This window comes from Poecile atricapillus, chromosome Z (assembly GCF_030490865.1).
Source record: "Poecile atricapillus isolate bPoeAtr1 chromosome Z, bPoeAtr1.hap1, whole genome shotgun sequence".
In the NCBI taxonomy this organism is placed as follows: Eukaryota; Metazoa; Chordata; class Aves; order Passeriformes; family Paridae; genus Poecile; species Poecile atricapillus.
Genome location: NC_081289.1, coordinates 710,366 through 737,935, shown reverse-complemented (window position 1 = coordinate 737,935; position 27,570 = coordinate 710,366). Strand labels below are relative to the sequence as shown.

The following is a 27,570-nucleotide window of genomic DNA, read 5'->3' as shown; positions in this document are numbered from 1 at the left end:
TCGGTGACACCGGGGTGGCACCTGGGGATGTGGGGGTGGCATTTGGGGACACTGGGGTGGCACTGGGTGATGCCAGGGTGGCACCAAGGGATGTGGGGGTGGCACTTGGGGACACTGGGGTGGCACTCGGTGATGTGGGGGTGGCACTTGGGGACACTGGGGTGGGACTCAGGGACACCAGGGTGGCATTCATGGCACTTGGGGACACCAGGGTGGCACTGGGGGACACGGGGGTGGCACTCGAGGAGGTGAGGGTGGCACTTGGGGACACCAGGGTGACACTCGGGATTCCAGCGGATTTTTCCAGCCTCAATTCCCTGTCACAGCTGCCACCCCCACCCCTCCCCCACCGGTGTCACCCATCTGTCACAGCTGCCACCCCCCCCCGTGTCACCCCTGTCACAGCTGCCACCTCCCCCCCCAGTGTCACCGCTGTCACAGCTGCCACCTCCTCCTGTCCCCTCCTGTCCCCTCCTGTCCCCTCCCCGGACACGGCCGGACATAATCCGGGCTCAGGGCTGGACATCGCTGCCACCCCCTGGCTTGGGGACACAGGGGACAGGGAGGGGACAGGGAGGGGACAGGAGGGGACAGAGAGAGGGGACAGGAGGGGACAGGGAGGGGACAGGGAGGGGACAGGGAGGGGACAGGGAGGGGACAGAGGGGACAGAGGGGACAGAGGGGACAGGGGGGTGGCAGCTGTGACAGGGAATTGAGGCTGGAGAAATCCCCTGGAATCCAAGTGGCCAAGGCCACCCCTGGTGTCCCCGAGTGTCACCCGAGAAGGGACAGGAGGGGACAAAGGTGGCCATAGAGGGGACAAGGGTAGCCCTGGGTGGCCACAGAGGGGACAGAGGTGGCCCTGGAGGGGACAGGAGGGGACAGAGTGGCCCTGGAGGGGACAGGGTGGGACAGGGGTCGCCACAGAGGGGACAGAGGTGGCCCTGGGTGTGGCAGGGGTGGCCCTGGAAGGGACAGGGTGGGACAGGGGTGGCCACAGAGGGGACAGAGATGGCCTTGGAGGGGACAGGGGTGGCCCTGGAGGGGACAGAGGTGGCCATAGAGAGGACAGGAAGGGACAAGGGTGGCCATAGAGGGGACAGAAGTGGCCACAGAGGGGACAGGGTGGCCCGGGGTGTGGCAGGGGTGGCCCTGGGGGGGACAAGATGGCCATAGAGGGGACAGGGTGGCCCTGAAGGGGACAGGATGGGACAGGCGTGGCCCTGGAGGGGACAGGTGGCCATAGAGGGGACAGAGTGGCCACAGAGGGGACAGGGGTGGCCACAGAGGAGACAGGAGGGGACAGGGCTGCCATAGCGGGGACAGAGGTGGCCCTGGAGGGGACAGGATGGGACAGTGGTGGCCACAGAGGGGACAGGGTGGCCCTGGAGGGGACAGAAGTGGCCCTGGAGGGGACAGGAGGGGACAGGGGTGGCCCTGGAGGGGACAGGATGGGACAGCAGTGGCCACAGAGGGGACAGGGTGGCCCTGGAGGGGACAGAGGTGGCCCTGGAGGGGACAGGGTGGGACAGGGGTGGCCCTGGAGGGGACAGAGGTGGCCCTGGAGGGAACAGGATGGGACAGGGGTGGCCCTGGAGGGGACAGGGTGGCCCTGGAGGGGACAGGGGTAGCCCTGGGTGGCCTCAGAACAGACACAGCTGGACACAGACACCGGGTGGGCCCAGAGTTTATTGGTGACCGCGGGGGGACAGAGAGGACAGTGGGGACAGCAGGGACCGAGGTGACAGAGGGGACAGCAGGGACCGAGGTGACAGTGGGGACAGCGGGGACAGCGGGGACAGAGGTGACAGGGGAGCCCTGGGGACAATATCGGGTTTCTGGGGGGGTTTTGGGGTTGTGGGGTGGCCTCAGGGGGTGTCCCCTGGGTGTCCCCAGGGTGTCCCCTGGGTGCCCCCACTGTCACAGGGTTGTCACAGGGGGTCCCAGGGGGTGTCCCCGTTGTCCTGGGGTGTCCCCGCTGTCACAGGGGGTCTCAGGAGGTGTCCCCTGGGTGTCCCCACTGTCCCAGGGGTGTCCCCGGGGTGTCTCAGGGGGTGTCCTCACTGTCACAGGGGGTCCCAGGGGGTGTCCCCGCTGTCACAGGGTTGTCACAGGGTGTCCCCAGGGTGTCCCCGCTGTCCCCGGGAGTGTCCCCGGGGTGTCCCCACTGTCACGGGGGCGTCCCCGCTGTCACGGGAGGTCCCAGGGGGTCTCAGGGGGGTCCCAGGGGGTGTCCCCAGAGTGTCCCCACTGTCACAGTGGGTCCCAGGGGTGTCCCCGGGGTGTCACAGGGGACCTCAGGGGGTCTCAGGGGGTCCCAGGGGCTGTCCCCGGGGTGTCCTCGCTGTCCTGGGCTGTCCCCACTGTCACAGGGGGTCCCCGGGGTGTCCCCGCTGTCTCAGGGGGTCCCAGGGGCTGTCCCCAGGGTGTCCCCAGTGTCACAGGGGATCTCAGGGGGTCTCAGGGGCTGTCCCCGGGGTGTCCCCGCTGTCCTGGGCTGTCCCCAGGGTGTCCCCAGTGTCACAGCGGGTCCCAGGAGGTGTCCCCAGGGTGTCCCCGGGGTGTCCCCGTGCCAGCAGCAGGTCCAGGTAGGCTCCTGAGATCAGGTCCTGTTCCTGCACCCCCAGGTGCTGCAGCAGCTCCTGCGCCACGCGCTGCCCGTCCTGCTCGCTCTGCTCCGGCCGCAGAACCACCTGTGGGGACACCTGAGATCACCTGGGGACACCCACAGCACCACCTGTGGGGACACCTGAGATCACCTGGGGACACCTGGGGACACCTGAGATCACCTGGGGACACCTGGGGACACCCACAGCACCACCTGTGGGGACACCTGAGATCACCTGGGGACACCTGGGGGCACCTGAACCCACCTGAGCTCACCTGGGGACACCTGGGGGCACCCACAGCACCACCTGTGGGGACACCTGAGCTCACCTGGGGACACCTGGGGGGGCCTGGGGACACCTGGGGGTACCTGAACTCACCAGGGGGCACCCACAGCACCACCTGTGGGGGCACCTGAGGTCATCTAGGGGGGCCTGGGGACACCTGGGGGGCCTGGGGACACCCACAGCACCACCTGTGGCCACCTGAGATCACCTGTGGGCACCTGAACCCACCTGAACTCACCTGGGGGAACCTGAACCCACCTGGGGGCACCCACAGCACCACCTGTGGGGGCTGAGATCACCTGGGGGCTCCTGGGGGCACCTGAATTCACCTGGAGCTCACCTGGAGCTCACCTGGAGCTCACCTGGAGCTCACCTGGGGCTCACCTGGAGCTCACCTGGAGCTCACCCTGAGCTCACCTGGGGCTCACCTGGAGCTCACCTGGGGCTCACCCTGAGCTCACCTGGAGCTCACCTGGGGCTCACCCGGAGCTCACCTGGAGCTCACCTGCGGCTCACCTGGGGCTCACCTGGGGCTCACCTGGAGGCACCTGGAGCTCACCTGGAGCTCACCCTGAGCTCACCTGGAGCTCACCTGGAGCTCACCCGGGGCTCACCCGGAGCTCACCCGGGGCTCACCCGGGGCTCACCCGGGGCTCACCCGGGGGGCACCTGGAGCTCACCTGGAGCTCACCTGGAGCTCACCCTGAACTCACCTGAGATCACCTGGGGCTCACCTGGAGCTCACCTGGAGCTCACCTGGGGCTCACCTGGGGCTCACCTGGAGCTCACCCTGAGCTCACCTGGAGCTCACCTGGGTCTCACCTGCCATCCCCACCCGTTCCCCGCTGTCCCCTCACCTCCAGCTCCAGGAAGTCCCCGAGTCCCTGCACCTGGTCCAGGTGGAGCCGTGTCTGACCCAGCAGCAGCAGCAGCCGCTCCTTCCTCACCGTGCCCAGCGTGCCCAGGGCCTGGGAGAGCACCACCTGGGGACAGGTGTGGGACAGGTGTGACACAGGGGACAGGTGTGACACAGGGACCTCACCGTGCCCAGCGTGCCCAGGGCCTGGGACAGGACCACCTGGGGACAGGTATGACACAGGGGACAGGTGTGACACAGGGACCTCACCGTGCCCAGCGTGCCCAGAGCCTGGGAGAGCACCACCTGGGGACAGGTGTGACACAGGGGACAGGTGTGACAACAGGGGACAGGTGTGACACAGGGGACAGGTGTGGGACAGGGGACAGGTGTGACACAGGGGACAGGTGTGACACAGGTGTGACACAGGGGACAGGTGTGACAGGTGTGTGACAGTGACCTCACCGTGCCCAGCGTGCCCAGGGCCTGGGAGAGGATCACCTGGGGACAGGTGTGGGACAGGTGTGACACAGGGGACAGGTGTGACACAGGGACCCCAGCGTGCCCAGGGCCTGGGAGAGCACCACCTGGGGACAGGTGTGGGACAGGGGACAGGTGTGACACAGGTGTGACACAGGGACATCACTGTGCCCAGCATGCCCAGGGCCTGGGACAGGACCACCTGGGGACAGGTGTGGGACAGGTGTGACACAGGTGTGGGACAGGTGTGACACAGGGGACAGGTGTGACAGGTGTGTGACACTGACCTCACTGCGCCCAGTGTGCCCAGGGCCTGGGACAGGATCACCTGGGGACAGGTATGACACAGGGGACAGGTGTGACACAGGGACCTCACCGTGCCCAGCGTGCCCAGGGCCTGGGAGAGGATCACCTGGGGACAGGTGTGACACAGGGGACAGGTGTGACACAGGGGTGACAGGTGTGACACAGGTGTGACACAGGGGTGACAGGTGTGACACAGGTGTGGCACAGGGGTGCCTGGGACAGCATCACCTGGGAACAGGTGTGGCACAGACACCCCACAGTCCCCAGAGACACCCCACAGAACACCCCACACCCCTCAGGAACACCCCACAACACCCCAAACACCCCCCAGAACACCCCACATCTCTCAAGAACACCCCACAACCCTCAGGAACACCCCACAACACCCCAAACACCCCACAGCCCCCAGAACACCCCACAGCCCTCAGGAACACCCCACAACCCCCCAAAACACCCCACAACCCCCTAAAACACCCCACAGCCCTCAGGAACACCCCACAACCCCCTAAAACACCCCACAACCCCCTAAAACACCCCACAGCCCTCAGGAACACCCCACAACCCCCCAAAACATCCCACAACCCCCTAAAACACCCCACACCCCTCAGGAACACCCCACAACACCCCAAACACCCCCCAAAACACCCCACAACCCCCCAAACACCCCCCAGAACACCCCACAGCCCCCAGAGACACCCCACAGCCCCCCCTGAACTCCCCACAACCCCCAGAACACCCCACAGAACACCCCCAGAACACCCCCAGAACACCCCCAGAACACCCCAAGAACACCCCAAACCCCCAGAACACCCCTCAGACCCCCCAGGACCCCCCTCACCTGCAGCCCCTCAGGGTCGGCCGTGGGGCTGATGCTGAAACTGGAGAGTTTGGGAACACCCCACAAAACACCCCACAACCCCCAGAACACCCCCAGAACACCCCAAACCCCCAGAACACCCCAAACTCCCAGAACACCCCTCAGACCCCCCAGGACCCCCCTCACCTGCAGCCCCCCCTCACCTGCAGCCCCTCAGGGTCGGCCGTGGGGCTGATGCTGAAACTGGAGAGTTTGGGGCCGGCCATGTCGGGGCGATCGTAGAAAATCAACTGACCCCGACCATCCTGGGGACAGGTGGGGACAGGACAGGTGAGGACAGGTGAGGACAGGGCCAGGTAAGAACAGCCCCCAGCCTCCCCCTCACCTGCATCCGCCGCAGCTTCAGCCTCCCCCGCGGCACCCGGAAGAACGTGTCCGTCTGGATCAACACCTGCCCTCCCTCGGGGCACACCTGGGCCGGCTCCCGGTGCTCACCTGAGCCCTGCCCGCTCCCGGGGCCCGGCCCGAGCAGCTCCCGGAGCCTGAGGGCCGCCCTCAGCACCTCCTCCCGCGCCCTCAGCCTCGCCTTCACCTCCACGTTCCGCCGCATCCCGCCGAGCGCTCCCATTGGCTGCCGCCCTCGCGCCGCCCTCCCCGCCGCGCCTTCCTATTGGTCGGTTCAACCGTCAATCAGCGCGGCGCGCGTTGTTATTGGTTAGGAGCCGTCACGTCCCGCCCTCGCTGGTGATTGCCGCCCGCCCTGGCCGTGAGGGACGGGGTGGGGGCGACCATGGCGGCGGCGGAGGGGGGACGGGGCAGCGGCGGCGGGGACGACGATGTCCCCTCCGCCACCCGCCTGCAGGCCTACGCCTGGTGCCGCGAGTTCCTGTCCGGTTCCTGGAAGCTCATCGGACCGGAGGAGTTCGGGATCTGGCCGGTCAGGTAGGAAGCGGAACCGTCGTGAGGCGTCCCCCCCCCTTCCCCCCCCCCGCCGTCTCCGCGGTGGTTTCGTCCTGGGGTTTGGCCCCCGCCCCGTGGCTGCCAGTGGTCCCAGTGACCCCGGACTGGTGTCCCAGTGACCCTGGACTGGTGTCCCAGTGACCCCCAGTGACCCCGGACTGGTGTCCCAGTGACCCTGGACTGGTGTCCCAGTAACCCCCAGTGACCCCCAGTGACCCCCAGTGACCCTGGACTGGTGTCCCAGTAACCCCCAGTGACCCCCAGTGACCCCGGACTGGTGTCCCAGTGTCCCCCAGTGACCCCCAGTGACCCCGGACTGGTGTCCCAGTGACCCCCACTGACCCTGGACTGGTGTCCCAGTAACCCCCAGTGACCCTCCCAGTGTCCCCCCGTGACCCTCGGACCCGTGTCCCAGTAACCCCCAGTGACCCCCAGTGACCCCGGACTGGTGTCCCAGTGACCCCCAGTGACTCCCAGTGACCCTCGGACTGGTGTCCCAGTGCCACTCCCAGTGCCACTCCCAGTGCCACTCCCAGTGCCACTCCCAGTGTCCCTCCCAGTGTCCCCCAGTGACCCCAGACTGGTGTCCCAGTGTCCCCCAGTGACCCCCAGTGACCCCGGACTGGTGTCCCAGTGACCCCCAGTGCCACTCCCAGTGATCCCCAGTGACCCCTGGACTGGTGTCCCAGTGCCACTCCCGGTGCTACTCCCAGTGACCCTCCCAGTGTCCCCCAGTGACCCCCGGACCTGTGTCCCAGTGACCCCCAGTGACCCTCCCAGTGTCCCTCAGTGCCACTCCCAGTGTCCCCGGACTGGTGTCCCAGTGCCACTCCCAGTGTCCCCAGTTACCCCCAGTCCCTCTCCCAGTGCTCCCCAGTCCCCCCAGTTCCCGGTACCACCTGCGTTCCCCCAGTGCCCCCCGGTTCCCGGTACCATCCCAGTGCCCCCCAGTACCCCCAGTTCCCGGTGCCACCTGCGTTCCCCCAGTGCCCCCCCAGTTCCCGGTACCATCCCAGTGGCCCCCAGTACCCCCAGTTCCCGGTACCCCCAGTTCCCAGTACCATCCCAGTGCCCCCCAGTACCCCCAGTTCCCAGTACCCCCAGTACCCCCCAGTGCCCCCCAGTACCCAAAATTCCCGGTACCACCTCGACTCCCCCAGTTCCCAGTACCCCCCAGTGCCCCCCAGTACCCCCAGTTCCCAGTACCACCTCGGCTCCCCGGGTTCCCAGTGCCCCCCGGTACCCCCAGTTCCCAGTACCATCCCAGTGCCCCCCAGTACCCCCCAGTGCCCCCAGTATCCCCAGTTCCCGGTGCCACCTCGGCTCCCCGGGTTCCCAGTGCCCCCCGTTACCCCCAGTTCTTGGTGCCCCACGGTTCCCGGTACCCCCAGTTCCCAGTACCATCCCAGTGCCCCCCAGTACCCCCAGTTCCCGGTACCACCTTGGCTCCCCCGGTTCCCAGTTCCCCCCAGTGCCCCCCAGTACCCCCAGTTCCCGGTACCATCCCAGTGCCCCCGGTTCCCAGTACCCCCCGGTACCCCCCAGTTCTTGGTGCCCCCCAGTTCCCAGTACCACCTCGACTCCCCCAGTTCCCGGTGCCCCCCGGTTCCCCCCGGTTCCCCCAGTTCTTGGTGACCCCCAGTTCCCGGTACCATTTTGGGTCCCCCGGTTCTCGGTGCCCCCCAAGTTCCCGGTACCCCCCAGTACCCCCCAGTGCCCCCCGGTACCCCCAGTTCCCGGTACCCCCAGTACTCCCCAGTGCCCCCCAGTACCCCCAGTTCCCGGTACCCCCAGTACCCCCCAGTGCCCCCCAGTACCCCCAGTTCCCGGTACCACCTCGGCTCCCCCGGTTCCCAGTGCCCCCCGGTACCCCCCAGTTCTTGGTGCCCCCCGGTTCCCGGTACCCCCCAGTTCCCGGTGCCCCCCGGTTCCCCCCAGTTCCCGGTACCATCCCAGTGCCCCCCAGTACCCCCAGTTCCCAGTACCACCTGCGTTCCCCCGGTTCCCAGTGCCCCCCAGTACCCCCCAGTTCCCGGTGCCCCCCGGTTCACCCTGATTCCCGGTACCCCCAGTACCCCCGGTACCCCCCACACCCCCCGGTACCCCCGGTACCCCCAATACCCTCGGTGACCCCGGTGACCCCGGTACCCCCGGTGACCCCCACACCCTCCGGTGACCTCCCCGGTACCCCCGGTGACCCCCACACCCTCTGGTGACCCCCCCGGTGACCCCCCAAATCCCACAGTGGGGGTCTCAGTAACCTCCTGTACAAGTGTTCACTGCCCGAGCCCCCCGTACCCCCGGTACCCCCGGTGACCCCCCGGTACCCCTGGTACCCCGGTGACCCCAATACCCCCGGTACCCCCGGTGACCCCAATACCCCCGGTGACCCCCCCAAATCCCACAGCGGGGGTCTCAGTAATCTCCTGTACAAGTGTTCACTGCCCGAGCCCCCCGTACCCCCGGTGACCCCCGGTACTCCCCACACCCCCCGGTACCCCCGGTGACCCCAATACCCCCGGTACCCCCGGTTCTGACCCCCCCAAATCCCACAGCGGGGGTCTCAGTAACCTCCTGTACAAGTGTTCGCTGCCCGAGCGCATCCCGAGCGTGGGGGACGAGCCCCGGCAGGTGCTGCTGCGCGTCTACGGGGCCATCCTGCAGGTGAGGGACCCCCGGGACACCCCAAAACCCCCCTGGGGAACCCCAAAATCCCCCTGGGGAACCCCCAGAACCCTCTGGGGAACCCCCAAATCCCCTGGGGAACCCCAAACCCACCCTGGGAACCACTTGGGAACCCCAAACCCCCTGGAAACCCCATAGGAACTCCAAGGGAATCTCCCAAGACCCCAAACCCCAAGGGAACCCCACAGGAACCCCCCAGGAACCCCAAATCCCAAAGGAACCCCACAGGAATCCCAAACCCCAAGGGAACCCCACAGAAACCCCAAACCCCAAGGGAACCCCAAAGGAGTCCCTCTGGAACCTCCTGGGAACCCCAAACCTCCCAGGAACCTCATGGAAACCCCAAATGAACCCCAAATCCCAAGGGAACCCCATAAGAACTCCAAGGGAACCTCCCAAGACCCCAAACCCCACAGGAACCCCCTGGGAACCCCCTGGGAACCCCAAACTTCCCAGGAACCTCATGGGAACCCCACAGGAACCCCAAATCCCAAGGGAACCCCAAAGGAACCCCACAGGAACCCCAAATCCCAAGAGAACCCCAAAGGAACCCCACAGGAACCCCAAATCCCAAGGGAACCCCAAAGGAACCCCAAATCCCAAGGGAACCCCAAAGGAACACCACAGGAACCCCAAATCCCAAGGGAACCCCATAAGAACTCCAAGGGAACCTCCCAAGACCCCAAACCCCACAGGAACCCCCCAGGAACCCCCTGGGAACCCCAAACCTCCCAGGAACCTCATGGGAACCCCACAGGAACCCCAAATCCCAAGGGAACCCCAAAGGAACCCCACAGGAACCCCAAATCCCAAGAGAACCCCAAAGGAACCCCACAGGAACCCCAAATCCCTGTTTGGGGTCCCTATTTGTGGTCCCAGTTTGGGTTCCCCATTTTTGGGGGGTCCCATTTTGGGGTCCCCATTTGGGTCCCCATTTTAGGATCCCCATTTTTGAGGGTTCCCATTTCAGGATCCCCATTTTTAGGTTCCCATTTTTGGGGTCCCCATTTGGGTCCCCATTTTTGGGGTTCCCCATTTTTGGGGTTCCCATTTTGGGGTCCCCATTTGGGTTCCAGTTTCAAGGTCCCCATTTTTGGGTTCCCCATTTTCGGGGTCCCCATTTGGATCCCCATTTTCGGGGTTCCCCATTTCAGGGTCCCTATTTGGTTCCCCATTTCTGGGTTCCCATTTTCGGGGTCCCCATTTTGGGGTCCCCATTTGGGTTCCAGTTTCAAGGTCCCCATTTGGGTCCCCATTTTTGAGTTCCCATTTCCAATTCCCCATTTGGATCCTCATTTTTGGGTCCCCATTTTCGGGGCTCCCCATTTTCAGGGTTCCCCATTTCAGGGCTCCCCATTTTTTGGGGTTCCCCATTTTCGGGGTCCCCCCATCTCACCTCTGACCCCACAGGGCGTGGACTCTCTGGTCCTGGAGAGCGTCATGTTCGCCATCCTCGCCGAGCGCTCCTTGGGGCCGCGCCTTTTTGGGGTGTTCCCATTTCGGGGTCCCCATTTGGATCCCCATTTTGGTCCCCATTTTTAGGTTCCCATTTTTGGGGTTCCCCATTTTTGGGATCCCCATTTTGGGGTCCCCATTTGGGTTCCAGTTTCAAGGTCCCCATTTGGGTCCCCATTTTTCAGTTCCCATTTCAATGTCCCCATTTTGAGGGTCCCCATTTCAGATTCCCCATTTGAGTCCCCATTTTTGGGGTTCCCATTTTCGGGGCTCCCCATTTCAGGGTTCCCCATTTTCGGGGTTCCCCATTTCTGGGTTCCCATTTGGGTCCCCATTTTGGGGTCCCCATTTGGGTTCCAGTTTCAAGGTCCCCATTTGGGTTCCCATTTTTGAGGGTTCCCATTTCCAATTCCCCATTTGAGTCCCCATTTTTGGGCTCCCCATTTTCGGGGCTCCCCATTTTTGGGGCTCCCCATTTCAGATTCCCCATTTTCAGGGCTCCCCATTTTCGGGGTCCCCATTTCGGGGTCCCCATTTGGGTTCCAGTTTCAAGGTCCCCATTTTCGAGGTCCCCATTTTTCAGTTCCTATTTCAGATTCCCCATTTGGGTCCCCATTTTTGGGGCTCCCCATTTTCAGGGCTCCCCATTTTTGGGGTTCCCCTTTTTGGGGTCCCTATTTGGGTCCCCATTTTTGGGGTTCCCCATTTTTGGGGTTCCTCATTTTGGGGTCCCCATTTGGGTTCCAGTTTCAAGGTCCCCATTTTTGGGTTCCCATTTTTGAGGGTTCCCATTTCCGATTCCCCATTTGAGTCCCCATTTTTGGGGGTCCCCATTTTCGGGGCTCCCCATTTTCAGGGCTCCCCATTTCAGGGTTCCCCATTTTTGGGGTTCCCCATTTTCGGGGTCCCCATTTTGGGGTCCCCATTTGGGTTCCAGTTTCAAGGTCCCCATTTGGGTCCCCATTTTTGAGTTCCCATTTCAATGTCCCCATTTTGAGCGTTCCCATTTCCGATTCCCCATTTGGGTCCCCATTTTTGGGGTTCCCCATTTTCGGGGTCCCCATTTTCGGGGCTCCCCATTTTCAGGGCTCCCCATTTTTGGGGTCCCCATTTCGGGGTCCCCATTTGGGTTCCAGTTTCAAGGTCCCCATTTTTGGGTTCCCCATTTTTGAGTTCCCATTTCCAATTCCCCATTTGGATCCTCATTTTTGGGTCCCCATTTTTGGGGTCCCCATTTTCGGGGCTCCCCATTTTCAGGGTCCCCATTTTGGGGTCCCCATTTGGGTTCCAGTTTCAAGGTCCCCATTTTTGGGTCTCCATTTTTGGGGGTTCCCATTTCAGATTCCCCATTTGAGTCCCCATTTTTGGGGTTCCCCATTTCAGGGTTCCCCATTTTTGGGGTTTCCCATTTTCGGGGTCCCCATTTTGGGGTCCCCATTTGGGTTCCAGTTTCAAGGTCCCCATTTTTGGGTCTCCATTTTTGAGGGTTCCCATTTCCGATTCCCCATTTGAGTCCCCATTTTCGGGGCTCCCCATTTTTGGGGCTCCCCATTTCAGGGCTCCCCATTTTCAGGGCTCCCCATTTTTGGGGTTCCCCATTTTTGGGGTCCCCCCATCTCATCTCTGACCCCACAGGGCGTGGACTCTCTGGTCCTGGAGAGCGTCATGTTCGCCATCCTCGCCGAGCGCTCCTTGGGGCCGCGGCTTTTCGGGGTGTTCCCATTTCGGGGTCCCCATTTTTGGGGTTCCCCATTTTCGGGGTCCCTATTTGGGTCCCCATTTCTGGGTTCCCATTTTCGGGGTCCTCATTTTGGGGTCCCCATTTGGGTTCCAGTTTCAAGGTCCCCATTTTTGGGTTCCCATTTTTGAGGGTCCCCATTTCAGATTCCCCATTTGGGTCCCCATTTTTGGGGTCCCCATTTTCGGGGCTCCCCATTTTCAGGGCTCCCCATTTCAGATTCCCCATTTTCAGGGCTCCCCATTTTTGGGGTTCCCCATTTTTGGGGTTCCCCATTTTTGGGGTTCCCCATTTTTAGGTTCCCATTTTTAGGTTCCCATTTTTGGGGTCCCCATTTGGGTTCCCATTTTTGGGGTTCCCCATTTTTAGGTTTCCATTTTTAGGATCCCGTTTTTGGGGTCCCCATTTGGATCCCCATTTTTGGGTCCCCATTTTTGGGGTTCCCCATTTTTGGGGTCCCCCCATCTCATCTCTGACCCCACAGGGCGTGGACTCTCTGGTCCTGGAGAGCGTCATGTTCGCCATCCTCGCCGAGCGCTCCTTGGGGCCGCGGCTTTTCGGGGTGTTCCCCCAGGGCCGCCTGGAGCAATACATCCCGGTAGGATTTTTTTGGGGTGTCCCCCCACCCCCCCCCCCGATCCCCCAGACCCCTCGGGGCACCCCAAAACTGCGCTGCCCCCCCAGAGCCGGCGGCTGCGCACGGAGGAGCTGCGGGACCCCGCGGTGTCCGGGGAGATCGCGGCCAAGATGTCGCGGTTCCATGGGATGGTGATGCCCTTCAACAAGGAACCCAAATGGCTCTTCGGGACCATGGAGGGGTGAGGGCACCCCAAAATCACCGGGGGGGACCCCAAAATCACCGGGGGAGACCCCAAAATCACCAGGGATGAGGGGACCCCAAAATCCTGTGGGAGAGGGGACCCCAAATCCTGCAGGGAATGGGGACCCCAAATTCCAATGGGAGAGGGGAGTGGGGACCCCAAATCCTGTGGGAATGGGGTGAGGGGACCCCAAAATCCCCGTGGGAGAGGGGACCCCAAAATCCTGTGGGAGAGGGGACCCCAAAATCACCAGGGGAGACCCCAAAATCACCAGGGGAAATGGGACCCCAAAATCACCAGGGGAGACCCCAAAATCACCAGGGGAGAGGGGACCCCAAAATCACCAGGGGAAAGGGGAATGGGGACCCCAAAATCACCAGGGGAGACCCCAAAATCACCAGGGGAGAGGGGACCCCAAATCCTGCAGGGAATGGGGTGAGGGCACCCCAAAATCACCAGGGGAGACCCCAAAATCCTGATGGGAGAGGGGACCCCAAAATCACCAGGGGAGAGGAGAGGGGACCCCAAATCCTGCAGGGAATGGGGTAAGGGGACGCCAAAATCACCAGGGGAGAGGGGTGAGGGCACCCCAAAATCACCAGGGGTGAGGGGACCCCAAAATCACCAGGGGAAAGGGGGACCCCAAAATCCTGTGGGAGACCCCAAAATCCCCAGGGGAGAGGGGAATGGGGACCCCAAAATCCCCAGGGGAGACCCCAAAATCACCAGGGATGAGGGGACCCCAAATCCTGCAGGGAATGGGGTGAGGGGACCCCAAATCCCCACGGGAGAGGGGAGTGGGGACCCCAAACTGCTGTCCCTGCTGTCCCCACTGTCCCCACACTGTCCCCCCCATGTCCCCACTGTCCCCATGCTGTCCCCATGTCCCCACACTGTCCCCATGTCCCCACTGTCCCCACACTGTCCCCATTGTCCCCGTGCTGTCCCCAGGTACCTGGAGCAGATCTCGGAGCTCTCGTTCCCGGATCCGGCCCAGCGGGAGCAGCTGGAGCAGCTCCGGAGCCTCAACCTGGAGCAGGAGATGAGGAGCCTCAGGTGACTGTCACCTGTGTGTCACCTCCCTGTCACCTCCCTGTCACCTGTGTGTCACCTGTGTGTCACTGTGTCACCTCCTGTCACCTCCTGTCACTCCCCATCACCTCAACCTGGAGCAGGAGATGAGGAGCCTCAGGTGACTGTCACCTGTGTGTCACCTGCTGTCACCTCCCTGTCACCTCCTGTCACCTCCCTGTCACCTCCTGTCCCTGTGTCACCCCCTGTCACCTCAACCTGGAGCAGGAGATGAGGAGCCTCAGGTGACTGTCACCTGTGTGTCACCTGTGTCACCTCCCTGTCACCTCCCTGTCACCTCCCTGTCACCCCCTGTCACCTCCCTGTCACCCTCTGTGTCACCTCCTGTCCCCTCCTGTCCCCTCCTGCCCCCTCCTGTCCCCTCCTGTCACCTCAACCTGGAGCAGGAGATGAGGAGCCTCAGGTGACTGTCACCTCCTGTCACCTCCTGTCACCTCCCTGTCACCTCCATGTCACCTCCTGTCACCTGTGTGTCACCTGTGTGTCACCTGTGTGTCACCTGATGTCACCTCCCTGTCACCTCAACCTGGAGCAGGAGATGAGGAGCCTCAGGTGACTGTCACCTGTGTGTCACCTGTGTGTCACCTGATGTCACCTCCCTGTCACCTCAACCTGGAGCAGGAGATGAGGAGCCTCAGGTGACTGTCACCTGTGTGTCACCTGTGTGTCACCTGTGTGTCACCTGCTGTCACCTCTTGTCACCTCCTGTCATCTCCTGTCACCCTCTGTGTCACCTCCCTGTCACCTCCCTGTCCCTGTGTCACCTCCCTGTCACCCTCTGTGCCACCCCCTGTGTCCCCCTGTCCCCCCTGCTGTCCCTGGGCTGTCCCTGTGTCCCTGTGGTGTCCCCTTGTCCCTGAACCCCGGCTGTCCCCCTGTCCCTGCTGTCCCTGTGTCCCTGTGTCCGTGTGTCCCTGTGTCCCTGTGTCCCTGTGTCCCCCTGTCCCTTTGTCCCTGTGTCCCTGTGTCCCTGTGTCCGTGTGTCCCTGTGTCCCCCTGTCCCTGTGTCCCTGTGTCCCTGTGTCTGTGTCCCTGTGTCCCTGTGTCCCCCTGTCCCCCTGTCCCTGTGTCCCTCTGTCCCTCTGTCCCTGTGTCTCTGTGTCCCTGTCCCTGTGTCCCTGTGTCCCCCTGTCCCTGTGTCCCCGTGTCCCTCTGTCCCTCTGTCCCTGTGTCCCCGTGTCCGTGTGTCCCCGTGTCCCCCTGTCCCTGTGTCCCTGTGTCCCCTATTCCTGAATCCCTCACGTCCCCATGTCCCTGTGCTGTCCCCACGTGCCACCTGTGTCCCTGTGCTGTCCCCATGGTGTCCCCACGGTGTCCCCACAGTGTCCCCGTGTCCCCCTGAGCCACTCTCTGTCCCTCAGGGCCCTGCTGTCCCCATGTCCCCACAGTGTCCTCATGTCCCCATGATGTCCCCAGGGTGTCCCCACAGTGTCACCCCTGTCCCTGTGGTGTCCCCATGTCCCCACAGTGTCCCCACAGTGTCCCCAGGGTGTCCCCACAGTGTCCCCATGTCCCCAGGGTGTCCCCAGGGTGTCCCCAGGGTGTCCCCATGTCCCCAGGGTGTCCCCAGGGTGTCCCCATGTCCCCAGGGTGTCCCCAGGGTGTCCCCAGGGTGTCCCCAGGGTGTCCCCATGTCCCCAGGGTGTCCCCAGGGTGTCCCCAGGGTGTCCCCAGTGTCCCCAGGGTGTCCCCACAGTGTCCCCAGGGTGTCCCCAGGGTGTCCCCAGGGTGTCCCCAGGGTGTCCCCAGGGTGTCCCCACAGTGTCCCCATGTCCCCAGGGTGTCCCCAGGGTGTCCCCAGGGTGTCCCCATGTCCCCAGGGTGTCCCCAGGGTGTCCCCACAGTGTCCCCATGTCCCCACAGTGTCCCCATGTCCCCAGGGTGTCCCCAGGGTGTCCCCACAGTGTCCGCATGTCCCCACAGTGTCCCCATGTCCCCAGGGTGTCCCCAGGGTGTCCCCAGGGTGTCCCCATGTCCCCAGGGTGTCCCCAGGGTGTCCCCACAGTGTCCCCATGTCCCCACAGTGTCCCCATGTCCCCAGGGTGTCCCCAGGGTGTCCCCACAGTGTCCCCATGTCCCCACAGTGTCCCCATGTCCCCAGGGTGTCCCCAGGGTGTCCCCAGGGTGTCCCCATGTCCCCAGGGTGTCCCCAGGGTGTCCCCAGGGTGTCCCCATGTCCCCAGGGTGTCCCCAGGGTGTCCCCAGGGTGTCCCCATGTCCCCAGGGTGTCCCCAGGGTGTCCCCAGGGTGTCCCCATGTCCCCCTGCCTCTCTCTGTCCCTCAGGGCTCTGTTGGAGGCCACCCCGTCCCCGGTTGTTTTCTGTCACAACGATGTGCAGGAGGGTGAGCGGCAGCGCCTGAGCCCCGAGACCCCAAACCCCAAACCCCCAAATCCCAAATCCCAAACCCCAAATCCCCCAAACCCCAAATCCCCAAATCCCAAATTCCCCAAATCCCAAATCCCCAAACCCCAAATCCCAAATCCCCAAATTCCCCAAATCCCCCAGACCCCAAATCCCACATTCCCCAGATCCCAAATCCCCAGACCCCAAATCCCCAAACCCCAAATCCCAAATCCCAAATCCCCAATTCCCAAATCCCCAAACCCCAAATCCCCAAACCCCAAATCCTCCAAACCCCAAATCCCCAGACCCCAAATCCCAAACCCCAAACCCCAAACCCCAAATCCCAAATCCCCAAACCCCAAACCCCAAATTCCCCAGACCCCAAATCCCCCAAATCCCCAAATCCCAAATCCCCAAATCCCCAAATCCCCCAAATTCCCCAAATCCCGAAATCCCCAAACCCCAAATCCCAAATCCCCAAACCCCAAATCCCAAATCCCCCAGATCCCAAATCCCCCAAATTCCCCAAATCCCCAAATCCCCAAATCCCCAAATCCCAAATCCTCAAACCCCAAATCCCAAATCCCCAAATCCCCCAGATCCCAAATCCCCCAGATCCCAAATCCCACAGATGCCCCAGACCCCAAATCCCAAATTCCCCAGATCCCAAATCCCAAATCCCCCAAATCCCCCAGATACCAAACCCCAAACCCCAAATCCCAATCCCAACCCCAATCCCAATCCCAAACCCCAAACCCCAATCCCAAACCCCAAACCCCAATCCCAAACCCCAAACCCCCAAATCCCAAACCCAACCCCAAACCCCAAACCCCAACCCCAAACCCCAAATCCCAATCCCAATCTCAAACCCCAAACCCCAATCCCAAACCCAATCCCAATCCCAAACCCCAAATCCCAATCCCAACCCCAATCCCAATCCCAGTCCCAATCCCAACCCCAATCCCAAACCCCAAACCCCAATCCCAACCCCAATCCCAATCCCAAACCCCCCAAATCCGAGTCCCAATCCCAAATCCCAATCCCAATCCCAAATCCCAAACCCCAAACCCCAATCCCAATCCCAAACCCCAATCCCAATCCCAAACCCCAATCCCAAATCCCAATCCCATACCTAAATCCCAATCCCAAATCCCCCAAACCCCAATCCCAAACCCCAAATCCCAAACCCCAAACCCCAAACCTCAAACCCCAATCCCAACCCCAAACCCCAATCCCCAATCCCCAAACCCCAAACCCCAAACCCCAATCCCAAAACCCCAAATCCCAAACCCCAAACCCCAAATCCCAAACCCCAAACCCCAATCCCAATCCCCAAACCCCAAATCCCAATCCCAATCCCAAACCCCAAAACCCCAAAACCCCAAAACCCCAACCCCAAACCCCAAACCCCAATCCCAAACCCCAATCCCAATCCCAAATCCAAATCCCCCAAATCCCAATCCCAAACCCCAATCCCAAACCCCAAATCCCAAACCCCAAACCCCAATCCCAAAACCCCAAACCCCAAATCCCAAACCCCAAACCCCAAATCCCAATCCCCAAACCCCAAACCCCAAATCCCCCAGTCCCAATCCCAAACCCCAATCCCAAACCCCAACCCCAAACCCCAAATCCCAATCCCAAATCCCGAACCCCAAACCCCAATCTCCAAACCCCAAATCCCAATCCCAAACCCCAATCCCAAACCCCAATCCCACATCCCAAGTCCCAGTCCCAATCCCAAACCCAATCCCAAACCCCAAATCCCAAATCCCAAACCCCAAATCCCAATCCCAATCCCCAAACCCCAAACCCCAAATCCCAAACCCCCAATCCCAATCCCAAACCCAATCCCAAATCCCAATCCCCAAACCCCAAATCCCAAACCCCAAATCCCAAACCCCAAACCCCAAACCCCAAAACCCCAAACCCCAAAACCCCAAACCCCAATCCCAAACCCCCAATCCCAATCCCAAACCCCAAATCCCAAATCCCAATCCCAACCCCAAACCCCAATCCCAACCCCAAATCCCAAACCCCAAATCCCAAACCCCAATCCCAATCCCAAATCCCAAACCCCAAATCCCAAACCCCAAACCCCAATCCCCAAATCCCAAACCCCCAACCCCAAATCCCAAACCCCAAACCCCAATCCCAAACCCCAAATCCCAATCCCCAAACCCCAAATCCCAAACCCCCAACCCCAAATCCCAAACCCCAAACCCCAATCCCAATCCCAATTCCAAACCCCAAACCCCAAATCCCAAACCCCAATCCCAAACCCCAACCCCAAACCCCAAATCCCAAATCCCAATCCCAATCCCAAACCCCAAATCCCCCAGTCCCAAACCTAAATCCCAATCCCAAACCCCAAATCCCAAACCCCAAACCCCAAACCCCAAATCCCAATCCCAAATCCCAAACCCCAATCCCAATCCCAAACCCCCCAAATCCCAGTCCCAATCCCAAATCCCAATCTCAATCCTTGATCCTCCAAATTCCCCAATCCCAAATCCCAAACCCCAAACCCCAATCCCAAACCCCAAATCCCAATCCCAAACCCCAAACCCCAAACCCCAAATCCCAAACCCCAAATCCCAATCCCAAACCCCAAAACCCCAAAACCCCAAACCCCCCAAATCCCAAACCCCAAACCCCAAATCCCCAAACCCCCAATCCCAAACCCCAAATCCCAATCCCGATCCCAATCCCATACCTCAAATCCCAAATCCCAATCCCAATCCCAAACCCCCCAAATCCCAGTCCCAATCCCAAATCCCAATCCCTTGATCCTCCAAATTCCCCAGTCCCAAATCCCAATCCCAAACCCCAATCCCAATCCCAATCCCAATCCCAAACCCCAAATCCCAGTCCAATCCCAAATTCCAATCCCAATCTCAATCCTTGATCCTCCAAATTCCCCAATCCTAAATCCCCAAATCCCAAATCCCAATCCCATACCTAAATCCCAATCCCAAATCCCCCAAATCGCAATCCCAAACCCCAAACCCCAAACCCCAAACCCCAATCCCCAAACCCCAAACCCCAAACCCCAAAACCCCAAACCCCAAATCCCAATCCCAACCCCAAACCCCAAATCCCAAACTCCCAAACCCCAAACCCCCAAACCCCCAAACCCCAAATCCCAAACCCCAAACCCCAATCCCAAACCCCAAATCCCAAAACCCCAAACCCCAAACCCCAAACCCCACAGGGAACATTCTGCTCCTGTCGGGGCGCGAGGGCAGCTCCGACCGCCTGATGCTCATCGACTTCGAGTACAGCAGCTACAACTACAGGTGGGGCTTTGGGGGGGATTTGGGGTCCCTGTGACGTTTTGGGGTCGGTTTTGGGGTCAGTTTTGGGGTCCCTGTGACGTTTTGGGGTCGGTTTTGGGGTCGGTTTTGGGGTCGGTTTTGGGGTCGGTTTTGGGGTCCCGGTGATGTTTTGGGTTCTCTTTTGGGCTCTGTGTGATGTTTTGGGGTCTGGGGTCAGTTTTTGGGTCGGTTTTGGGGTCCCGGTGATGTTTTGGGGTTTCTTTTGGGCTCTGTGTGATGTTTTGGTGTCTGGGGTCAGTTTTTGGGTCGGTTTTGGGGTCCCAGTGATGTTTTGGGGTCGGTTTTGGGGTCTCTGTGATGTTTTGGGGTCCCAGTGATGTTTTGGGGTCAGTTTTGGGGTCTCTATGGGGTCCCTCGTAGGTTTTGGGGTCCCTGTGGGTTCCTGGTGAGGTTTTGGGGTCCCAGTGATGTTTTGGGGTCGTTTTTGGGGTCCCAGTGATGTTTTGGGGTCTCTGTGATGTTTTGGGGTCGGTTTTAGGGTCTCTATGGGGTCTGGGTGATGTTTTGGGGTCTGGGGTCGGTTTTGGGGTCGATTTTGGGGTCTCTATGGGGTCTGGGTGATGTTTTGGGGTCTGGGGTCGGTTTTGGGGTCGGTTTTGGGGTCCCAGTGATGTTTTTGGGGTGTCCCAGGGGGTTTGACGTGGCCAATCACTTCTGTGAGTGGGTGCCCAGCTCCGGGCTGGGGTCGGTTTTGGGGTCAGTTTTGGGGTCTCTATGGGGTCCCAGTGATGTTTTGTGGTCTGGGGTGGGGTTTGGGGTCGGTTTTGGGGTCCCAGTGATGTTTTGGGGTCGGTTTTGGGGTTGGTTTTGGGGTCTGGGGTCGGTTTTGGGGTCGGTTTTGGGGTCCCAGTGATGTCTTGGGGTCGGTTTTGGGGTCGGTTTTGGGGTCTCTGTGATGTTTTGGGGTCGGTTTTGGGGTCTCTATGGGGTCTGGGTGATGTTTTGGGGTCCCAGTGATGTTTTGGGGTCAGTTTTGGGGTCCCAGTGATGTTTTGGGGTCGTTTTTGGGGTGTCCCAGGGGGTTTGACGTGGCCAATCCCTTCTGTGAGTGGGTGCCCAGCTCCGGGCTGGGGTCGGTTTTGGGGTCTCTATGGGGTCTGGGTGATGTTTTGGGGTCTGGGGTCAGTTTTGGGGTCGGTTTTGGGGTCCCAGTGATGTTTTTGGGGTGTCCCAGGGGGTTTGACGTGGCCAATCCCTTCTGTGAGTGGGTGCCCAGCTCCGGGCTGGGGTCGGTTTTGGGGTCTCTATGGGGTCTGGGTGATGTTTTGGGGTCTGGGGTCAGTTTTGGGGTCGGTTTTGGGGTCCCAGTGATGTTTTTGGGGTGTCCCAGGGGGTTTGACGTGGCCAATCACTTCTGTGAGTGGGTGCCCAGCTCCGGGCTGGGGTCGGTTTTGGGGTCTGGGGTCGGTTTTGGGGTCGGTTTTGGGGTCTCTATGGGGTCCCAGTGATGTTTTGGGGTCTCTGTGATGTTTTGGGGTCGTTTTTGGGGTCCCAGTGATGTTTTTGGGGTGTCCCAGGGGGTTTGACGTGGCCAATCACTTCTGTGAGTGGGTGTACAGCTACAGCCACGAGCGCTGGCCGTTCTTCCTCGCCCGCCCCGAGCACTACCCCAGCCGCCAGCAGCAGGTCCGGGGGTCCCGGGGGGATTTGGGGGGTCCTGGGGGGTCTTTGGGGGGTCCTGGGGGGATTTGGGGCATCATGGGGGGTCTTTGGGGGGTCCTGGGGGGATTCTGGGGGGTCCTGGGAGGGCTTTGTGGGGTCCTGGGGGGGATTTGGGGTGTTCTGTGGGGGCTTTGGGGGGGTCTGGAGGGGCTTTGGGGGGCCTGGGGAGGCTTTGGGGGGGTTTTTGGGGGTCTGGGGGGACTTTGGGGGGACTTTGGGGGGTCCTGGGGAGATTCTGGGGGGGCTTTGGGGGGGTCCCGGGGGCCTCTTTGGGGGTCCTGGGGGTCTCTTCAGGGGTCCCGGGGGCTTTTTGGGGGGGTCTGGGGGGGCTTTGGGGGGTCTGGGGGGGGTTTTGGGGGGTCCTGGGGGGTCCTCTGGGGGGTCCCGGGGGGGCTTTGGGGGGTCCTGGGGGGGCTTTGGGGTGTCCTGGGGGGTCTTGGGGGGCTTTGGGGGGTCCTGGGAGAATTCTGGGGCTCCTGGGGGCTCATTTGGGGGGTCCTGGGGGGGCTTTGGGGGCTCTTTGGGGTGTCCTGGGGGGTCTTTGGGGGGTCCTTGGGGGATTCTGGGGGTCCTGGGGGCTCTTTGGAGGGTCCTGGGGGGATTCTGGGGGGGCTTTGGGGGGTCTGGTGGCTCTTTGGGGGGTCTGGCGGGGTCTTTAGGGGGTCCTGGGGGCTTTTGGGGGGTCCTGGGGGGGCTTTGGGGGGTCTTGGGGCTCTTTGGGGGGTCCCGGGGGGACTTTGGGGAATCTGAGGGGGGCTTTGGGGTGTCCTGGGGGGTCTTTGGGGGGTCCTGGGGGGGCTTTGGGGGGTCCTGGGGGGGCTTTGGGGGGTCCTGGGGGGGCTTTGGGGGGTCCCGGGGGGTCTTTGGGGGGTCCTGGAGGGGCTTTTTGGGGGTCTGGGGGGGATTTGGGGGGTCCTGGGGGAGTCCCGGTGGTCCCGGGGATGGTCCTGGTGTTCCCGGGGGGTGTCCCCGGTGGTCCCGGGGGATGTCCCGGTGGTCTCAGGGATGTCCCGGTGGTCCCGGGGATGGTCCCGGGGGGTCCCAGGGATGTCCGGGGGTGGTCCCGGTGGTCCCGGGGGTGTCCCCGGTGGTCCCGGGGGTGGTCCCGGTGGTCTCAGGGATGTCCCAGTGGTCCCGGGGATGTCCCGGTGGTCCCGGGGGTGGTCCCGGGGGGTCCCAGGGATGTCCGGGGGTGTCCCCGGTGGTCCCGGGGGTGGTCCCGCTGTTCCCGGGGGGTGTCCCCGGTGTCCCGGGGGTGGTCCCGGTGGTCCCGGGGGTGATCCCGCTGTTCCCGGGGGTGTCCCCGGTGTCCCGGGGGTGGTCCCGCTGTTCCCGTGGGGTGTCCCCGGTGGTCCCGGGGGGGTGGTCCCGGTGCCAGCCCCGCTCCCCCCCAGCTCCATTTCATCCGGCATTACCTGGCCGAGAGCGGCGGGGGCGGCACCGGGGGAGAACAACGGGAACGGGAGGAGCAGCTGCTGCTGGAGAGCGACCGGTGAGGGGTCCCGGAGGGGTCCCGGGGGTCCCGGGGGGGTCCCGGGGGGGTCCCGGGGGTCTGGGGGGGCTGGGGAACACCGGGGGTCCCGGGGAGGTCTGGATTACCGGGAGGTACCGGGGGAGAACAACGGGAACGGGAGGAGCAGCTGCTGCTGGAGAGCGACCGGTGAGGGGTCCCGGAGGGTCCCGAGGGGTCCCGGGGGGTCTGGGGGGGTCCCGGGGGGTCCCGAGGGGTCCTGGGGGGGTCTCGGGAGGGTCCCGGGGGGGTCCCGGGGGTGTCTGGGGGGGCTCTGGGGGGGTCTCGGGGGTGTCTGGGGGGGTCTCGGGAGGGTCCCGGGGGGGTCCCGGGGGTGTCTGGGGAACACCGGGGGTGTCTGGGGGGGGTCACGGAGGGTCTGGGGGGGTCCCGGGGGGGTCCTGGGGGGATCCCGGGGGTTCCCCGGGGGGTCACGGGGGGGTCTGGGGGGGTCCCGGGGGTTCCCCGGGGGGTCCCGGGGGGTCTGGGGGGGGTCCCGGGGGTTCCCGGGGGGGGTCCCGGGGGATCCCGGGGGGTTTGGGGGGGTCCCGGAGGAATCTGGGGGGGGTCCCGGGGGGTCCTGGGGGGTCTGGGGGGGTCCCGGGGGTGTCTGGGGGGGTCCCGGGGAGTCTGGGGGGGGTCCCCGGGGGGGTCTGGGGGGGGTCACGGAGGGTCTGGGGGGGGTCCCAGGGGGTCTGGGGGGGTCCCGGGGGGTCTGGGGGGGGTCCCGGGGGTTCCCGGGGGGGTCCCGAGGGGTCTCGGGGGGTCCCGGGGGGTCCTGGGGGGGTCCCCGGGGGTCCCCGGGGGGTTTGGGGGGTCCCGAGGGGGTCCCGAGTGGTCCTGGGGGGCTCTGGGGGGGTCCCGGGGGTGTCTGGGGGGGTCCCGGAGGAATCTGGGGGGGGTCCCGAGGGGTCCTGGGGGGGTCCCAGGGGGTCTGGGGGGGTCCTGGGGGGGTCCCAGGGGGTCTGGGGGGGTCCCGGGGAGGGTCCGGGGGGGCCCTGGGGGGGTCCCGGGGGGGTCTGGGGGTCTTTGGGGTGGATTTTGGGGTTCCCAGGGGGGATTTTGGGGTTCCCAAGGGATTTTGGGGGTGGATTTTGGGGTTTTTGGGGTGGATTTCGGGGGTTCCCAGGGGGGATTTTGGGGTTCCCAGGGGGTTTTTGGGGTTCCCGGGGGATTCTGGGGTTCCCAGAGCGCTTTTGGGGTGGGTTTTGGCGTTCCCAGGGATTTTTGGGGGTTTTGAGGTGGATTTTGGGGTCCAGAGAGGGATTTTTGGGGTGGATTTCGGGGGTCCTAGGGGATTTTGGGGTGGATTTTGGGGTGGATTTTGGGGTCCCCAGGGGTTTTTTGGGGTGCCCGAGGTGGATTCTGGGGTTCCCAGGGGGATTTTGGGGTTCCCAGGGAGGTTTTTGGGGGTCTCACCACCCCTTTTTCACCCCCCCAGCTTCGCCCTGGCCTCTCACTTTTTCTGGGGTCTGTGGTCGGTGGTCCAGGCCAAGATCTCCACGATCCAGTTCGGGTACCTGGTGAGTCTGGGGGCTCCAAAGCCCCCCAAGCCCTGCCCACCCCCTTTTCCCCCTTTCCCCCCTTTTATTTCCCTTTTCCCCCCTTTTATTTCCTTTTTTCCCCATTTTTTCCCATTTTTTCCCATTTTTCCCCATTTTTTTTCCCATTTTTTCCCCATTTTTCCCCATTTTTCCCCATTTTTTCCCCATTTTGTCCTCATTTTTTCCCCATTTTTTCCCCATTTTTTCCCCATTTTTTCCCATTTTTTCCCATTTTTTCCCCATTTTTCCCATTTTTTCCCCATTTTTTCCCCATTTTTCCCCATTTTTTCCCCATTTTTTCCCCATTTTTTCCTCATTTTTTCCCATTTTTTCCCCATATTTTTCCCCATTTTTTCCCCATTTTTTCCCCATTTTTTCCCATTTTTTCCCCTTTTCCCCCATTTTTCCCCCTTTTTTGATTTTTTCCCCAGTTTTCCAACTTTTTCCCCTTTTTTTCACTTTTTTCTTTTTTCCCTTTTTCCCCCCTTTTTCCCTTTTTTTCCCCTTTTCCCCCTTTTTTACCCATTTTTTCCAATCTTTTGCCCCTTTTTCACCCTTTTTTCCCTTTTTTTTCTATTTTTTCCCCCATTTTTTTGCCTTCTTTCCCTCCCTTTTCCCCCCATTTTTCCCATTTTTTTCCCCTTTTTTTCCCCATTTTTCCTCTTTCTTTTCCCCTTTTTCCCCCTTTTTCCTCATCCCCCCCAAATTTCCCACCAAATCCCCCAAATTTCCCCCCAAATCCCCCAAATTTTCCCATTTTCTCCCTTTTTTCGCCATTTTTCCCCTTTTTTTCCCCGTTTTTCCCCATTTTTCCCCCTTTTTCTCATCCTCCCCAAATTTCCCCCCAAATCCCCCAAATTTTCCCCCAAATCCCCCCAAATTTTCCCATTTTCTCCCTTTTTTCCCCATTTTTCCCCCTTTTTCCCCCTTTTTCCTCATCCTCCCAAAATTTCCCCCCAAATTTTCCCAAATTTCCCCCCAAATCCCCAAATTTCCCCATTTATTCCCCTTTCTTTTCCCCATTTTTCCCCCCAGATTTCCCAAATTTTCCCATTTTCTCCCTTTTATCCCCTTTTTTCCCCCCTTTTTCCCCATCCTCCCCAAATTTCCCCCCAAATCCTCCAAATTTCCCCCCAAATCCCCCAAATTTCCCCCCAAATTCCCCAATTTTTCCCATTTTCTCCCTTTTTTTCCCCATTTTCCCCAAATTTCCCCCTTTTTCCTCATCCCCCCCAAATTTCCCCCCAAATCCCCCAAATTTTCCCATTTTCTCCCTTTTTTTCCCCATTTTTCCCCCAAAATTTCCCAAATTTTTCCATTTTCTCCCTTTTTTCTCCATTTTCTCTCTTTTTTTCCCCTTTTTTCCCCCTTTTGCCTCATCCCCCCAAATTTCCCCCCAAATCCCCCAAATTTTCCCATTTTCTCCCTTTTTTTCCCCATTTTTCCCCTTTTTTCCCCCTTTTTCCTCATCCTCCCCAAATTTCCCCCCAAATTTTCCAATTTTCTCCCTTTTTTTTCCCAATTTTCTCCCTTTTTTTCCCCATTTTCCCCAAATTTCCCCCTTTTTCCTCATCCTCCCCAAATTTCCCCCCAAATCCCCCAAATTTTCCCAATTTCTCCCCTTTTTTCCCCAAATTTCCCCCAAATCCCCAAATTTTTCCCATTTTCTCCCATTTTTTCCCCAGGATTACGCCCAGAGTCGTTTCCAGGCCTATTTCCAGCACAAATCTCGCTGCTCCTGAGCCAGACCCCAAACTTGGGGGGTCCCCAAAGGATTTTTGGGGTCCCCAAATGATTTTTGGGGGGTCCCAAGCGATTTTTGGGGTCCCAAAACAATTTTGGGGGGTCCCAGATGCTTTTTGGGGATCCCAAACGATTTTTGGGGGTTCCCAGATGGTTTTTTTGGGGTCCCAAAACAATTCTTGGGGGTCCCAAACAATTTTTGGGGGGTCCCAGATGCTTTTTGGGGGTCCCAAATTATTTTTGGGGGTCCCTAAATGGTTTTGTGGGGTCCCCAAACAGTTTTTGGGGGTCCCCAAACGCTTTTTAGGGTCCCCAAACGGTTTTTGGGGTGGCCCCAAACGGTTTTTGGGGTCCCCAACCGGTTTTTTGGGGTCCCAAACGATTTTTGGGGTCCCAAACTGCTTTTTGGGGTCCCCAAATGGTTTTTTGGGGTCCCAGAACGGTTTTTTGGGTGACCCCAAACGATTTTTGGGGTCCCAAATGATTTTTTAGGGTCCCCAAATGTTTTTTAGGGTCCCCAACCGATTTTTTGGGGTCCCCAAACGGTTTTGGGGTCCCCAAATGATTTTTGGGGTCCCCAATGGTTTTTTGGGGTCCCAAACGGTTTTTTCGGGTCCCAGAACGGTTTTTTGGGGTCCCCAACCGGTTTTTTGGGGTCTCAAACGGTTTTTGGGGTCCCCAAACGGTTTTTTGGGGTCCCAAACGATTTTTTGGGGTGGCCCCAAACGGTTTTTTGGGATCCCAAATGGTTTTTTGGGGTCCCAAACGGTTTTGGGGTGGCCCCAAACGATTTTGGGGTGACCCCAAATGGTTTTTTGGGGTCCCCAACCGGTTTTTTGGGGTCCCAAACGGTTTTTTAGGGTCCCCAAACGGTTTTTGGGGTGGCCCCAAACGATTTTTTAGGATCCCAAACGGTTTTTTGGGGTCCCCAAACGATTTTTGGGGTCCCCAACGGCTTTTTGGGGTCCCCAAACGGTTTTTTTGGGGTCCCAGAATGGTTTTTTGGGGTCCCAGAACGGTTTTTTGGGGTCCCCAAATGGTTTTTTGGGGTCCCAAACGGTTTTTTAGGGTCCTCAAACGGTTTTTGGGGTCCCCAATGGTTTTTTAGGGTCCCCAAACGGTTTTTTGGGTGACCCCAAACGGTTTTGGGGTGCCCCAAACGGTTTTTTGGGGTCCCCAACCGATTTTTTGGGGTCCCCAAACTGTTTTTTGGGGTCCCAAACGGTTTTTGGGGTCCCCAAACGGTTTTTTGGGGTCCCTGAACGGTTTTTGGGGGGGTTGGTCCCCCCCGCACCCCCCGGATCGGCAGCAGAGGTGGGTGGGG

General features: G+C 61.1%; 2 protein-coding genes across 7 annotated transcripts; one reads left to right on the top strand and one right to left on the bottom strand.

Annotated features, from left to right (window-relative positions):
• Positions 1 to 2,040: 2,040 nt before the first annotated feature.
• LOC131573859 (uncharacterized) lies at positions 2,041 to 5,999 on the bottom strand. Of its 5 annotated transcripts, XM_058828189.1 has the most exons (7): positions 5,739 to 5,998; positions 5,557 to 5,658; positions 3,937 to 3,972; positions 3,752 to 3,877; positions 2,568 to 2,693; positions 2,102 to 2,143; positions 2,041 to 2,059 (listed from the first exon to the last, which is right to left on the bottom strand). In XM_058828189.1, exons 1-7 carry the CDS (start codon positions 5,979 to 5,981, stop codon positions 2,048 to 2,050), a joined length of 687 nt encoding a protein of 228 aa, XP_058684172.1. In that variant the 5' UTR covers positions 5,982 to 5,998; the 3' UTR covers positions 2,041 to 2,047. The 5 variants fall into 5 exon arrangements, with proteins under 5 accessions (XP_058684172.1, XP_058684171.1, XP_058684168.1 ...); XM_058828188.1 differs by lacking the exons at positions 2,041 to 2,059; positions 2,102 to 2,143; positions 3,937 to 3,972 and adding an exon at positions 4,518 to 4,558 and having other exon boundaries at positions 2,436 to 2,693; positions 3,752 to 3,836; positions 5,739 to 5,999; XM_058828185.1 differs by lacking the exons at positions 2,041 to 2,059; positions 2,102 to 2,143 and having other exon boundaries at positions 2,436 to 2,693; positions 5,739 to 5,999.
• Positions 6,000 to 6,134: 135 nt separating this feature from the next.
• Positions 6,135 to 26,314, top strand: LOC131573856 (choline/ethanolamine kinase-like). Of its 2 annotated transcripts, none has more exons than XM_058828178.1 (11): positions 6,135 to 6,295; positions 8,869 to 8,977; positions 12,676 to 12,789; positions 12,876 to 13,009; positions 13,964 to 14,068; positions 16,389 to 16,447; positions 19,664 to 19,748; positions 21,347 to 21,413; positions 22,844 to 22,941; positions 24,401 to 24,482; positions 26,189 to 26,314. In XM_058828178.1, exons 1-11 carry the CDS (start codon positions 6,144 to 6,146, stop codon positions 26,243 to 26,245), a joined length of 1,062 nt encoding a protein of 353 aa, XP_058684161.1. In that variant the 5' UTR covers positions 6,135 to 6,143; the 3' UTR covers positions 26,246 to 26,314. The 2 variants fall into 2 exon arrangements, with proteins under 2 accessions (XP_058684161.1, XP_058684160.1); XM_058828177.1 differs by having other exon boundaries at positions 21,305 to 21,413.
• The last annotated feature ends 1,256 nt before the right edge of the window (positions 26,315 to 27,570 follow it).

Excerpts from the sequence above, each read along its gene's own strand:
- LOC131573859 (XM_058828185.1), bottom strand. The coding sequence starts at position 5,981 with ATGGGAGCGCTCGGCGGGATGCGGCGGAACGTGGAGGTGAAGGCGAGG. Across the intron at positions 3,973-5,556 it reads CCGACCCTGAGGGGCTGCAG|GTGGTCCTGTCCCAGGCCCT; the intron begins GTGAGGGGGGGC and ends ACCTGTCCCCAG. Across the intron at positions 3,878-3,936 it reads CCCTGGGCACGCTGGGCACG|GTGGTGCTCTCCCAGGCCCT; the intron begins GTGAGGTCCCTG and ends ACCTGTCCCCAG.
- LOC131573856 (XM_058828177.1), top strand. The coding sequence starts at position 6,144 with ATGGCGGCGGCGGAGGGGGGACGGGGCAGCGGCGGCGGGGACGACGAT. Across the intron at positions 12,790-12,875 it reads GCCTGGAGCAATACATCCCG|AGCCGGCGGCTGCGCACGGA; the intron begins GTAGGATTTTTT and ends CTGCCCCCCCAG. Across the intron at positions 22,942-24,400 it reads CTGCTGCTGGAGAGCGACCG|CTTCGCCCTGGCCTCTCACT; the intron begins GTGAGGGGTCCC and ends TCACCCCCCCAG.